This window comes from Haemaphysalis longicornis, unplaced genomic scaffold, assembly GCF_048455015.1.
Source record: "Haemaphysalis longicornis isolate Haplotype H1 unplaced genomic scaffold, Haemaphysalis longicornis Haplotype H1 scaffold_2, whole genome shotgun sequence".
NCBI lineage: Eukaryota > Metazoa > Arthropoda > Arachnida > Ixodida > Ixodidae > Haemaphysalis > Haemaphysalis longicornis.
In genome coordinates, this window is record NW_027526295.1 from 130999367 (window position 1) to 131014078 (window position 14712).

General features: G+C 50.5%; 1 protein-coding gene across 9 annotated transcripts in view; it reads left to right on the forward strand.

Moving 5' to 3' along the window:
* LOC144169219 (uncharacterized) overlaps positions 1-14712 on the forward strand; it is a 118488-nt gene that overhangs the window by 93284 nt on the left and 10492 nt on the right. For all 9 annotated transcript variants that reach the window (XM_077698265.1, XM_077698267.1, XM_077698272.1 and 6 more), the window contains 8 exons: positions 967-1053; positions 1982-2209; positions 2705-2944; positions 4653-5058; positions 7445-7837; positions 9725-9921; positions 13557-13661; positions 14123-14282. In XM_077698265.1, coding sequence (XP_077554391.1) covers positions 967-1053; positions 1982-2209; positions 2705-2944; positions 4653-5058; positions 7445-7837; positions 9725-9921; positions 13557-13661; positions 14123-14282 — 1816 coding nt within the window. The remainder of the gene's footprint in view (positions 1-966; positions 1054-1981; positions 2210-2704; positions 2945-4652; positions 5059-7444; positions 7838-9724; positions 9922-13556; positions 13662-14122; positions 14283-14712) is intronic.

Here is a 14712-nt window from a genome sequence, read left to right on the forward strand (position 1 = left end):
TTCGAAAAATATTCGATTCGATTCGAACTTTGTTTTTATTATTCGAATTCGCTTCGAAATTAAAAAATTGATATTCGCACACCCCTACGTATAAGGATTTCATAAAATAAGCTAAGATGTTGCATTTCATGGCAACTTGTGTTTCGGGAAGCTTGTTTCAACGTTGCATGTGCTGCGGCATCTGCATGTACTGTTGCAGTGATGCATGTGGTCTTCCTCAAAGAATGCTTTCTGTTTTTAATGTGCGCATGGTGGTTCTTCTATAAGCCCAGCAGCTGTACTAGTGATTGTATGTTGCATTCGTTTAAAAGCTGTTTTCTGGAGAACCTACCCGAGGAACTAAAGATATGCCTTCAAGCACCAAAGGCTGAAAGTAATAATGGTCAACAATGTAAGCACCCATAGTAATGAGCATGTGTGCCCATAATATCCTCAAAAGTATGACGATGGGTTGAAATGTGGTAGCCTGAACATGCTTTGACCACGTCAAAGGCACACGTTTTTATTACTGTCGATTTGTAAAGCTTATTGTTTTAAGTTCGTCACCTGCATATGTAAATGTGACATCAAGTCTCTCCAGGGAAGAATTTGAAAGGCCTGAGCACTACTGGTAAACAATTATCAGGGTCTTTAGAATTGCGCACAACTAAAGAAATACCTCTAAAATTTCCCAAACATTTGTAAATGTCCGCTCACATTTGTAAATGTCCGCTCAAGACATTCTCACAGGTAGTTTTTACATTCGCTTGCTTTTTGCTGCAGAAAATTAGCATTTAATAGTTGAGGCGTCCGCTTCAAGCAGGGACTGTGAACGGGGGTCCTAGGTGGAAAGACGTATCCGTGACTGTTGGAGCTGGTGTCACGGGCTCTTGCTTTTGAGTTCTCTGTCACACGAGGCTTTGAGGTCGGAGGGTGGATGTCTTATTTGCGGTGTACGTGGGTGCTGTGGATGCTTACTCGGTGCAGCAAGAGCAGGACGTGGCGGAACTGCAAGCGATGCTGCAAGAGCGGGATGAGGAGATCGAGGCCCTGCACCAGGCTGTCGAGACACAGGTAGGTCTGGCCGCAGGGCTGGATGGTGAGAGTTTGTTAAACCAGGACCTCTGTAACTAGGTTCTGGTTTGGGTTGGGTTGCTGCGGACAGGTGGGGGAAATTCGGTTGCCTGCTGCGTCGTCTCGGTTTGTTTGCACCGCTATGTTTTTGTTCGTTTGGGAGGGGCGCGATCGCTTGTTTGAGGCCCTCAATAATGTCCTCTTTGTAGGTAGAAAAGCGCATCAATTTGCTGCGTTCTAGTTGAGGGAGCTGTAATGGCCGCACTGGCTGTACCTTTGTCTGTTTGCAGAAATTGTATTTCGGGACTCTTTTTTTACTAAATTGCTTAGTTTAGTTTTGTTCTTTTTTGTCGTCCTGCAAATGTATTTTCATGCCTTTCTTGTATAAGTTCTTTGGCATTTTTTTCTTCCCTTGTTCTGTTGAGAGGGCCGTTTTCTTTTTACCTTTGCGTCATCAACCACCTAGCACACTTCGCTTGTTTCCTTGTTCATTTATAGGCCGTGAAACTGTAACCTTATGTTAGGGGGACCGGGAAGACAACATGGAACTTTGCTCATTCGAAAGTTTGCTGTGTCAGATTTACAGTAGTGCCAATTTTAACACAAACCCCAGTCAAATGGGACTTATAACAGGAAAAATAGGAAAAAGGGTGGTGACCTGCCAGCTACTTTCCCACACTCAACTTGTGATACTCCCGTATTCTGAATACCTCCTCCACTCCAGCCTCCAGTTGAGGAGATCATTGAAAACGATTTTCGCGTGTAAAAGCGTTGCGGTCTCATAGTGTTTAAGCTGAAGAATAATGTTGTTTCTGGCAGTGAAGTGGCTAAGAGATGACTGTTTGTGCATTCGCAGTTTGAAGTCGCACAGTGTTTAAACTGAAAGATAATGTTATTTTTTCACTATGTGTCCCCCCCCCCCTCGAAGGTGTCCCCACTGCGCGACAAGGTGTGCTCGCTGCAGGAAGAGCTGGTGTCACGGGAGCGCGCATGGAGCGAGCAGCGGGAGCGGCTCAAGCAGGAGCTGGCCCGGGCACGGGAGTCGTACGAAGTGGATGTGAAGCGGCTGCGGCTACGGCTTCATGAGTCCCAGCAGCTCAACGAGAAGGCCCAGGAGGCGCTGCGTGCAGAGCTGCTCACGCTCCGAGAGACCCTGGTACGGGGCGCTGGGAAAGACGGCGCTGGAATCGGCTGCTATCACTTCCCTTAGCATCCGATAGAAGAACACAGGCTGGGCAGTTTAGCTTCTGCCGTGTGTCTCGTATGGCTGGGCACATGTCAAAGCTCTGTGAACAGCTTAGCGATCTTTTGAAGACCTGGCATCCCCTCTGAAGCGTGGAAGTTGTGCCCAAGTACTGGGAGAGTCAGAAGTGAACTTTGCGTGGGTTTGTGAAGTTGAGAGAACTTCTCCGTTATGCTTCTGTCAGCATGTGCTCGAGTTACAAACTCGGTGTCTTCTAAAAACTCACCTAAACACTGCTGGCCGGGCACATATGGCTGACAGATTTTAGTAAGTTCACCGACCCATGCTCTGGTTACTTTCAACTGCACCCGTACAGGCCCGTTCTCCTGTGTATGAGGAACAGAGAGCGTAATTAAGCCTTGCGGTTTGCTGACTCCCTGACGAAAGCGCCCTGCCTGGCATTCCCAGTCGCGGAGCGTTCCGAGGGAGGAGGCGTCGTCAGCGCTGCAGCAGGCGGTGTCGGCGGAGCGGGAGCAGCAGCAGAGCCGGCACCACGAGGAGATCCGCCTCCTGGAGGAGACGTGGCGGGCCCGCATGGAGGCCCAGCGGCTGCGCATGGAGCAGCAGCAGCAGCAGAGTCCCGCCAGCCGACTGCGCTCGTGGAACCGCACGGACCTCGAGAAGGAGATGGCCTCCTACCTGGAACAGGCACGTGCCCATTCTTCCCTTCTCCAAGTTCCTTCCTGCTGTGCCGAGTAGAGTTGTCACAGGGACCCCGCAACAATGTATTCCGGTGCTGATGCCCTGTTCTCTCAAGCGCAGTAGGAGTGGTCGACGCAGACGCATTGCACTCACTGTGAAGGCGGTGTGCGTGCTGGGCACAGGTACCAACCCTTTCGGGGCAACAGCTATACATCTAGATACGACCGAGGCAGTGTATTTAGAATTCAAAGAGTACAGTGCAAGCGGAGCACCCCTGAGGGCACCTATACTGCCATTTGTTTGAGTCTCAGCACGCTAACATCTGCTTTGTGAGGTTTATATCGGTGGTGCACTTTCCTTCCTTCTCTTTGCCCCTGACTTCTGAACAAGCCCATGAGGTTTTGTCAAAATTGCTTGGAAAGCAAAAAAAATAAAGTGTTTGAGACCAGTGTGCCCCCTTAATCCCGATATTAGTCGTGGCGCACGTGAAGCATCCGAGTTGATGGCACACTTGGCCAGATTTCACGCAATTGGATAGACTGATTTATGTGACTGATGTTCAGATCGGAGTGCGGTAACGTTTCGATTCCACTTGGATTTGGAATTGAAATATTGGAGGATCGTACGATGAAGTGGCATAATTCTTTGCAGAGGTGTGGCCTCAACAAGTTGTGGCTTTTTTGCTGTATATTGCTGTAGCAGGCATATCACCTAGATTGTAATTTCTACCATCGTGCCGTTTCAGAAGTATACCACTAATGCGCTAAGTTGGGCGAGTTTGTTACTAAGGGATTCATCGTACTAGCGAACATTAACATGTTCGCTAGCACGATGAATTCCTTATTCAGAGATACCATTTAAAAAACAAAGCCATGAGGTGGAAGGGAGGGAGGGAGGGAGGGATAGAAATGATTGTGGAAGGCCACTGATTTTCTGCATTGCACATGGTGGCAAGTGGTTAATGGCACCAGCAGTATTGACCAGTGCCTTATGCATGTGTCCACAGTGTTGCGTGTTCTGTCTGATTGGCTCTGGATATGCCGCAAGTGTTGACCTCCCTTGTGCCTGAGCCTACAACACGAGCCACAGAAACGTGCCCAGCTGTGCAAAGCAGCCCCACATGCAGTGCAGTGGCACTGTAAGGCGGATACTGGTTGGTGCAAGAGTGGCGTGCAAGGCAGCATAAGCAAGGTGGTCAGGCAGATCTTGCGTGCACAGTAAAAAAAAAAAAAATCTAACACACTGGGGGTGGGATGGAGACGGAAAACAATGGCAGAAAGGATGCAGCGACAAAGGCGCAGTGACTTTCACTGCATCATTCCAGTCATCTTTCATCTGTAGCTTCTTAGCACTCCCTTGACCTTCTAGATGTCATGCTGCATAGCCTACCTTTATGGTTCTGTTTTACAAGGCCTTCAGTGTGGGCTCCTTGAGGGCTTTGCCGCCTAAAAGCAAGCAGATTTCAGACTGGCAAAAGGACGGGTGAATGAAACAGGGAAAGATCAAAGTACAGGTCAGGCACTTAAAACAGCTCCTACAGGTGTGCCAACGTAAGAGACCAGATGGCCCTCCCTTTTTCTCCAAGTCAGTCGCTTAAAGCAGCTCCTTAACGACAGCCAGCATAAAAGATCAGATGGGCCTTTTTGTACCCCCAAAGTTTTAGTGACCCCTGACCCCTGACCTACCCCTGGTGCAACGCACTGTGTGTGCGCAGGAGACAGCGGCGATGGGTGCTCGCCACCAGAGCACGGTGGAGTCCCTGCGGCAGCAGTTTGACGAGGAGAAGCGCCACCTGCGGCAGGTTCACGCCGACGAGTTGCAGCGAAGCCTGGAGACGCTGCGCACGGCGCTCGTCAAGGACCATGCGGACGAGGTGGCCAGCCTGAAGGAGTCGGCCGAGGCCGAAAAGGCGCAGTGGCAGCACGCGGCGGAAACGCGGCCCGAGCAGCACGATGCGTGGCAGCAGACGGACCCCCCGGCAGCCGAGCTGTGGACCCGCGAGGAGATCAGCAGCCTGGTGGGCCGCCGCATCGAGGAGGAAGTGGACCGCCTGCGCAGCTTGCACGAGGCCGAGGTGGCCGAGCTGAAGAAGGCGGTGGACCGGAACACCAGGACGCCAGGTCAGAGTGGGGGAGGGGCGGAAGGGTTTGGGAGTGGTGACCCAGGGTAGGGTAAAACCTTGATTGCGTGTCCCTTGGTATTATGTGACAACCCACTCCTTCCAGCAGACTGCCGTGTTCTTGGCACACTCTCCATAGAAACAATGTGTTAAATAGTCCGTTGATACAATGCAGGAGCTCACGTGAAACTGGAAGTAGCCCTGGTGGGTGAGAGATAAATCGGCTTTGTTACCACCTTTCACACTGATTCTCTTGCCCTTTCACTCGATGTTTGTTTCAGCTATGGCGTAGTACACTTTCACTCTCTTCCTGACATTTTTCTAAATTTTTTTTCTTTTCTTTCCTGCCTTTGACGACTGATCTCTGCTCTCTGTGCTCTGTCGTCCCACTGTTCATTCCTTTTCCATCTTTCCTTCCTTCACCAGCTCTCCGTCATTCACTTCGCTTCTCTCTTTGCTTTCAGCTGGTTTGCCCTTGTTGCCACCTCCTCCCACTTTTAAGTTAATATGACAGCAATAAATGGGCCATTGAGTGGTAAAGCCAGCAGCAATGTTCATAGTAGTGAAACGGTCCACAAATGATGAACCCTCAGCAATGGTGCCGCTGGTGGCATGCCATTTGGCAAGAAGGGCTGCACCGTGAGATTTTGAGCTGTGCAAAGAAGAGCATGTCAAGTTGCACTCGCACTCAGTGGCATGGCAGCCACCATTGACCCACCCGTTCTGTGGACATTCTGCCATGGGTGTTCAGTATGTGTTGGTCCATATTGGAAGTCTACGCTATGACCTGCGAACATCCTGCCGCAGTTTCTCAATTAGTATCGCCCCAGGTGTGCTGCCTCGTTGACTGCTACACTCTGATATCCCAGTCTAGCATTGGCCTTTGCAAAGCAGGCTTCAAATTATGGGCTTCTCAGCATCCCCACTAGTAAAACCCCGTTACAAGAGACACCGTACAGCCAAACCTCGATGTAACAAACTTTAGTGTAGCGAAACCCCCGATGTAACGAACCACAGAATTTTTTGTAACTTCAAGTGTATGCACACCATGTATTTTCACCCTCGTGTAAAGAAGTCCCCCCGTTTGTTGAAATTTCGACGTAACAAAGTTTCATGGACAACAAGGCATGAAATTTTGGTTGTAGAAGTAGATTTTGGGAGAGGCAAGGGCCGAAGCGGGGTCTTGATAAAACGCAAACGGTGGCACAAGCCGCCCAGTGCTGCGGATGCAGTGAGCCATGGAGTCCGTGAACAAGCTCCTTGTCTACAAACTCCTTGCCTACAAACCGTGTATGGTGCGGCCACCACTTTGCCCTTCATTCGAGTTCGCTCATGCTTGTTAGGTTCCATCATTCCAGTAAGTGCACGGCAAAGCATTTGTGGGTCTTTATAAGCCTTGCACACGCGTTTTTTTCACCCCCATGTCCACAATTGCGCGCCTCCGCCGGCTTGTGCCTTGGCCAGAACGTGACTCGCACCGCGTGCGACAGTGGGAGGAGCCTGCCGACTTTCGCTAATGGGGAGGCACACATCCTATGGCGGGAGCTTCGAAGCGTTTGGGGATGCTGGCTGGCCCCGCCAGAGATGATTAGGTTTATCACCGCAGAGGATATTTGATCGGCGCATATGACATTTTACAGTGCAAATTTCGCCCACATTATTACCTTTTTTCCCGCATGAACAACTTTGTTTGCCCCTCGTGTTGTGTGTCAGTGAGCGGTTAGAAGCAGCTGCTGGAGCTACCCGCATTGTGTTGTTGGTCTCTGCGGCTGCGTCGGCGCATCTGTGGTTTGCGAGGCGCATTTTTCCGTGCAGAAAATGCTACATGCGGTTCACGCTGATGCCCACGTAGACGATTAAGCTCCGACAGAAACAGTGCGCCAGCCGTGCATGCGCGCCACGTTTTCGTTTGCAGGAACTGCTTCACGCGGTTAACACTTCATTTTAACCCTGAATTTCAATGTAGCGAAACTTCAATGTAAATTACGAATTTTGCTGACTTTGTTACTCTGTTTGACTCTATATGTTGGAGGCTACCGCATGCATGCGACATGCATGTAGACACCATGTGCTCGCATTGAACAGAGTGGGGCAGTGCGTGTATGTCCACATCAGGCCCACATCACAATTACCCACCTTCTCCCTGTTGCGAAGTTCTTCATTGTTAGTACGATGGGCGTTAACAAGTTACAGTATTGTCCAGACAGTTGCAAGTTTATTTTCACTAGTCCTGCACTTCACAGCTCCCACGGCATAGCCATTCACCGACACTGCTGCTGCACCACACCACACTGCACTCCCCCCCTTACACTGTCCCGCACCTCGCGTGACAGTCCCTCGATCCCATGTGCCCCCTCACGTGTTCTTTTTTCCCCTTGCCGTTGCAGCCAAGGAGCGGCAGGCCAGCAGTGGCGGCCTGTCCTCCCGGATGGTGGAGCTGGAGGCAGAGGTGTCGCGCCTGCGAGGGCGCCTGTCGGAGGCCCTGCGGGAGCAGGAGCGGGCGGGGGCCCTGGAGGCCGGCTTTGAGCGCGAGCGGGCCGAGCTGGAGGCGTCCCTGCGGCGGGCACAGGCGGAGGGGGCCCAGCGGGACGAGGCCCACCGGGAGCAGCTGCGGCGCACGGAGGCCACCCTGAGGGCGCAGATGGAGACCGAGAAGGGCCGCCTGCTCCTGCAGCAGGAGCAGCTGGCCTGGCGGCTGCGCGAGGAGCACGCCCAGCAGACGCAGGCCCTGCGGGAGGAGCACCTGCGTGAGGTGGAGGCCCTCCAGCACGAGCTGGACGGTGAGCCGGGGGCAGTGGAGGGAATGGTGTCAGTCTTTTTCTCACTGTACAGGGAGTGTGAGGCTAAGGCCCCTGTTACATGGGCGCTTTCAGCCACAGTTGAGCCAATCCAGATCAAGTGCTGCTACACAGCTAGTTTCAATTGCGAATGAGCCCAATCCTGCTTGAACCCAATCCTGGTTCCCCAGGTGCGATTGATGTTTCCAGGCATGATCGGAAGGGAGCAGTGATAGTCTCATCCCCGCCAAGTAATGCCAGAGAAGGTGGCAGCTTCAAATAACGCCACAAGTTGCATCAAGGGACTTAACTCAAGCAAGCGTGAGATAGTATAAGTATTCGTACTTATACAACAAAGGGTTGTACAGCAGCTTTGCTAGTTAACATTGCAGTATTGTAGTTGCGGGAAAAAAGTGAAGTTGAAGAACACTGTTGGAAGCCAGCCGTTATTGCAAAAGAAGGGCTCACAGACCACAGCATAAATCGTGGCAGCTGTTGCTACAGACAACGGCACAACAATGGACGGCCTTGGCACGGCTGCACAGGATAACCTGACACTGGCTGCAAAATACCTTTTTTGGCGCCACCTGGCATACACAAGTCTCAGTCGGGATTGAAACATGCTCTTTAGCAGCGGCAGTGTGTCAAGCGCACTCAAAAAGTCAATCCCACTTCGCTTCAATCCAGATTGAAAGTGTCTGCATGACAAGGGTATAATGGTCATCTGTGGTGAAATGTATCATGTATACTTGTGCAGAGATCACACTTCCTTTCTATGATTTGGATAGCTTTGAATGGGGCGCAGAGGAAACCTCATTTCTTTACGGCTCTATGCTTCTGGCTTCAAGTGCAGGCGCAGTTGTTTGGCCCACACACGCTCACGCACACAAGGTCTCCGTCCTGCAATGGATTTGCATAGGTCGATGAGGATGAGCGAGGCCGTGCTGAAATTCTACCGGCTATCATCTTAGCAGATTTCTGCTGTGATTATGCAGCAACATCCTCGGCCCTCTTACCGTCAGCGTCCACAGTGAAAGGAAGTTTGGGCGCAGGTCAAGGCTGTAAAGGACGTCAGTTTCACGGTTCAGATGGGCAGAGAGGCCAGTGTGCTTACCGAGGATATGCAGATTTTTTTTTCCTTGCTTTATTTTTTAATCCTCCAAAGACAATAGTTACATCCCTTCCGACCCCTTTCAATACTCTGGATATTCTTTCCCCCTTCAGAAAGTCCTTTCAATGCCCTAAACTAACCGAACACCACTACTGGGGAGAGAAACAGATTGAGACTGTCGTGTCAACGTCAGAGAGAGCTGCCCCTGTCCACTGTGCTGGTGGATGGTGGATGTGGCCTGCACTTGGGTTCAAGAGGAGCCACAATTCCTGCCAAATGATCTCACGTGTGACACGTAGGGAAGTATTGTGCTACACTGGGTTTCAGGTTGATTTCTCAATCTGTAATCACCCTTGCTACTGGAAGCATTGGGGGAATCTATCTAACGTGCTTCCATAGGCATAGGATAGCAGTGTCTCTCGAGTCGTGGTTGAAGGCAGGGAATTATGTGATTGAAGGCACGTGCGGGTGTGCCAGTCCTGTCTTGGGGGTCACCAAGAGTGGTTGTACCTGTTCCTTTCCCCGCACCCGCCGTGGTGGCCCAGTGGCTAAAACATTGTGCTGCTGAGCCCTAGGATGCGGGTTCAGTCCCAGTCGCAGTTGCTACTTTTCAAATGGAGGCAAGCTGTAAGAGAGCCCGTGTTTTGTTTGGCACGCGTTAAAGATCCCCAGGAGGTCATAATTAATCTGGAACCCTCCACCACAGCACATTTCATAGCCCTGGTGTAGCTTCAGCACGTTAAAACCCGTATTTTCTCTCTTCTGTTTCCCTCCCCCAGGGGCCAAGATGAAGCTGCGAGCGCACAGGATGTCCGCCCTGGTGCGCTCCTCAAGGGGAGACACCCCGTCCTCGGACAACGGCAGCCTCTCGAGCTCCGCGTCAGCCAGCACCATGGAAGAGGCGGCCTCTTCGGACTCCATACTGTCGCCCCAGCTGCGGGAGCTGCTGGCCAAGATCTATCGCGAGGGACTGCACGTGAGTGGCGCCACCGGCTTGGGTACCCCCCAAGCACACCGTCATGCGCAGGACACACAAAAAAGTAGTCTCAAAGGGTGCCCTTTCTATGCTGGTTTTCTTCTTGCTGAAAGGTGCGAGCCTTGCTCCTAAAGGTGTGCGAATATCAAATTGGGACTGTGAAATCGGGTGTGAATAGTAAAAAGTGAATGCAAATCGAATTGAATACAGAAGAGTCCCGTTAAGACGAGCTCAAAGGGACCGTGAAAATTTGTTCATATTACCAGAAAGTTGTTTTTAGCTGAGGCTTTTTTGCTTTGTGGGGGTTACAGGAGAGCAAAAGTGTTCATCTTAACCAGAGTCTACTGTATTTTTAATGCTAATATCCTTGCTTTGGCGCATATAGAGCTTCTAAAACGTAGCTACAAAAAAGAGATAACATAGGCAATCAGGACTTAACGCGTCTAAGTACAGTCTACGCTCGTTACAGCGGATCCGGCAACAACGGACTTTCGGTTACAACAGACCATTTCTGTTGGTTTGTCTGGTACCCATGCATTTTAAATGGAGTCCACTCCACTCACAACGGACCCGGCTAGAGCAGACTATCGGCTACAACAGACTAAATTTTAGGCGAAAATTGTTTCGACTGAACGTTTATAGCGGACTTCCGCGGGGCCGGCGCCCGGTGTGCTTTTTCGTTTATTTTGGCAAGAAAACTATTATGTCTGGCACCATTGCTGGCAGCCGGGTCGTTGGCGCAGCCAAGCCAAGCCAGTGGCTTTTTTTTTGTGCAACCAGCGGCATGAGCGGCAGGGTAGCTGATTTCACTGTCGGATAAATTAAGCGTAATTAACGCTGTTGAACACGAGGAAAAACAGGCTGACATCGCCAGAAGTACAGGCCTTTCTAAGCACAGTGTCCGCAGTACCATCAAGAACAAGGCCGCTGCCGATAAACGCGACTCCGGTGAGATTGAAAACGGCAATCGAATACTCGAAGTGGTGCACTCGGAGGCGAGTCTGCCCTCGTCAGTTTTTTTATGTAATAAAAAACTCGGGTTCAGTGAAGTTCGGCTTTTATTATTCCCACGCATGCATCGTTCCCGTTCCGTTCAGTGAAAAAGGTAAGAAATGCCTCAAGTAGGGGTTGTTCCCCATCCATTGTGTGCAATCTGCCGGTAACCGTGCGCAGTCCAACTGGTCTAACTTTCGATTTTACAGCTGACCGTCATCAGATTATTTCATTACATCTGTTTCAATGACCAGAATAAAATCGCTAAAAATGTGGAATCTGCCTTGAGGGAACGTCAGGCAGCGATCCGATTTGTTTGACGAACGGTTTCGGGAAAACCTGCCTCGTCGTGAGGGGATTTAAAAGAGCCTAGCTAATGCTGATGGGCACGACTGATGTTTTATAGCTGGTTTATAATTGCGCCTAGTTATATTCTTGCGTTATATGCTCAGCTTATCTTGCGTCTTTACACGCTTGACCACATGCGCTAGGCCTTTTCGAAGTGCCGGTGCTAAGTTTTGGAAACGGTGTTTACGCGATTCTTTGCCCTCGCGCGAGCACTGTGCAGAGGTGCTGCAGGCGTGTAGAAAGAACAAAGTGTATATACTATGCATGCAATATCGGTCAAAGTACTCACTGTAGAGCTCATAGCCCCCCCCCCCCCCCCCCCCCCCCCCCCCCCCCCCCCCCCGTTGGATACTGCATACTTCGGCTACAGCGGACGTTTTTTTCCGGATTCAGAGGGTCCGTTGTAACGGGCGTAGACTGTATTCATGCACTGTAGTGCTTGATGAGAAAATTGGTATAAGAAAACTAAAAATAAAGTATTAATACAAGATGGCAAAGCATTGAAACAAAAATTTGGTGCACATTCCCACGAAAAAAATGCTGGTTCCTCCACAGGCTGCATAGACAAGAACTACCGTATTTACACGATTGTAGGTTGACCCTTTTTTTCAAATTTCACAATCCAATGTTGGGGGGGTCGACTTAGAATCGAAGTTGAACCGCCTACCGTTAGTAACGGCAAGAGAAACGAGAAATCGGGGGTGCTACGAGGTGGGGACAGCTTTGCACCCTCGTTCCCATAATTATGGTCTAAACTGTGAACCGCATGGGGCGTTATCTGCTCGCGAAAATACGCCGCACTGACGCTGCCGCAAATACCACCCGCATGCTGCGCGCTACGCGATCGGCGGCGGCAACATGGCGGCACCAGCCGCGAAGAGGTGCGCGTAGCTCCAGCGACCGCTTCTAACCGCTCTTTAAGGTATCACTGAAGGCACAAACGAAGACGTTTGTGCAGGAAAGGAGCTGATAATGTGGTGGAAAATGACACTATAAAGCATTATCCGCGTCGCCAGGAAAAGCGCCAATCAAATATCCATCACCGTGGTAAGCCTAAACATCTCCGGCGGCGCCAGCCGACTGAAGAGCGCGCGTCGTCAGGCTCCTTCCTCCCGCTGCCGCGCTCGGCGCGCGTTTTACCGAGGTAGAACTAGTAGAACTTAAAAGCAGTAGTAGGTTCCTGCGCGCGCAGAATTGTCGCCGCGGGCGTGAAAAAGCCGCCCGCGCAACGCCGACGCGCACGAATCGCGTGCTAAAACGCGTCAAGAAGCGTTTTATTCGTCTCTAATAAACAAAATGAGTATTAGTGAATCCCTTGATTCAATTTGCAGCGGTAACATAGCCCGTATCATATCACATTGTTCGGTACACTTCCGAATACGATGGTGGGAGGTTAGTCGCTCAAAAGTAAACCGCGTGCGGCCGCTTCCATCAGCCGCCATGTTGTTTGTTTTAGTATTGTGCGGCAGTGGCCACTGCCAGTTGCTTCGATGTTTGTCATCTCGCAGCGAATGTGTTTTTCCCGCTCAACCCACAGCGCATGGTTATTCTGGGTGCTTAAACAAAAGCTTTTCTTTCTTAACATCTACCGCGCAAAATGCGATCTGCTGCCGGCGGCGCCGCTGGCAGCAAATCGCGGAGGCCACGCTTTGTGATACAATTTTCTAGGCGGCGCTCACATTTTTTTTTTTTTTTTTTTTTAGAGATGCAATTTTGGGGGGTCGACCTACATTCGAGTCGACGTACAATCGTGTAAATACGGTATATTACACTGGTGTCTACAGTTGTTAAAAAGAAACTAGGCACGCCAGTGTCTGGTGTTGCATTACTTCAAAGCCAATCAGTTGTAACTATTAACTCCGCACTTGTGCCATCATATTGACAGGAAACTTCATGGGAATTTTACACAAGCAGCATTCCACTTCAGCTGACATAAACCAGAGCTAGCTTTCGCTTGTTTTGCACAAAACTTGCATGCGCTAGGCCTTTCTGCACAGCTTCGGTGTTGCACAAAAACACCAACCCAAAGATATATGTTCTGCGGTGAAACTTGAGTTTGCACGTCGTGCGGCATAGTCGCCTTTTATTTATTTCCACATTTCAAATGCCTGAATGGTAGAGCTGTGCTGGGAACCGAATCAAATAGCAAACACTATGCGCAAAGTGTTCGAAGTTTTGAATATTCTCACACCTCTACTTATCTCCCTTCGGGTGGTGTGATCAAACAAGTAGCGATTAGTCATGACATTGTGCTTTTTGGGGTCATGACCCCGTTCCTTCTTGTCCTCTTCTAGGTGCTGTCCCTGACGGAGCGGCAGTTGCTCCAGCGCCACCTGACACCCCCGCCTGAGCACAGCGATGGCACGGCGGCTGACAGCTCTGCCTCAACCGTCAATAGCGTAAGGCCGTGCTTGCTGCCCAAGGCTTTGCCACCATGCCGGCGATCGGAGATGCATTTCCTCACAACTTGAGACATTGCAGACTTTGTACAATTGATATTGACACATGCACTATCACTTGGCGAAATACGAGACATAAGCACACCTGCTCACCCTCGTAACAGTGCCATTGAAATTGGTGTCCGGCCGTGCATCTACAGCCATTGCGCCTAAAGAAAAATTTCTTGTCCTAATCGTCTGTCTTCAAAATCATGGCAGAGAACTGAATTGGCGCTGAAAGTTACTTTGTTCTTTTGAAAATTAACATCTTGGTAGTCATCGGCATAGGTTGCCAAGCAGCTACGCAGCTCAGCCGAGCTCTATGGAGTTCGGAGAATATTGGAGGGGTTTATTTCAACTTGTCAATGCGTAAGTCCAAGTAGCGCTGGTTGGGATTTTATATGCCCTCCTTCACCACCCAGGCACAGATGGCAGGCCCTACAGCAGAAGAGTTCCAGCAGCTGCATGACACTCTGCTGAAGGAGCGCCTGGCTCACAAGCAGGAGCTGGACGAAGTCGCGGAGCGCATGAAGCTGTCCAGGGAGCAGCAGGACCAGAGGGAGCTCAAGCTCAGGGCCAAAGGTCAGGCACACCTCGATGACGCACTGGTTGCCGACGGCTGTTGGAGATCTTAGGAAAAACAGATTTTGTGTAACAGTAGTGAACTGGTATTGTAGAGCCAAAAAAGAACTATGAGACATGCTAGGTTGAGAGCTGTGCATCGGAGGTGAAGGTCATAAAGCCTGGCTGGTTCGCTGGCTGGTAGTGGCGACAATTTTTTCCAGCATGTTTTGGGTTTTGTAAGTGCCAGTGCAGGGAGGGGAGGACTGATATGACTTGGCGACATGATAAGAATGGCGTGATGTTGATTTAGCCTGGAAAAAACTGTATTGAAAACAAAGTTTAAAAAAAATCACGTAGCTCTACAGTGTGTATAGCTGGGTGCATAACTGCATAGCTGGGTGCCCACAAACGGTACTTTGTCGCAGGATGAGAAATGAGTGGGACAGTA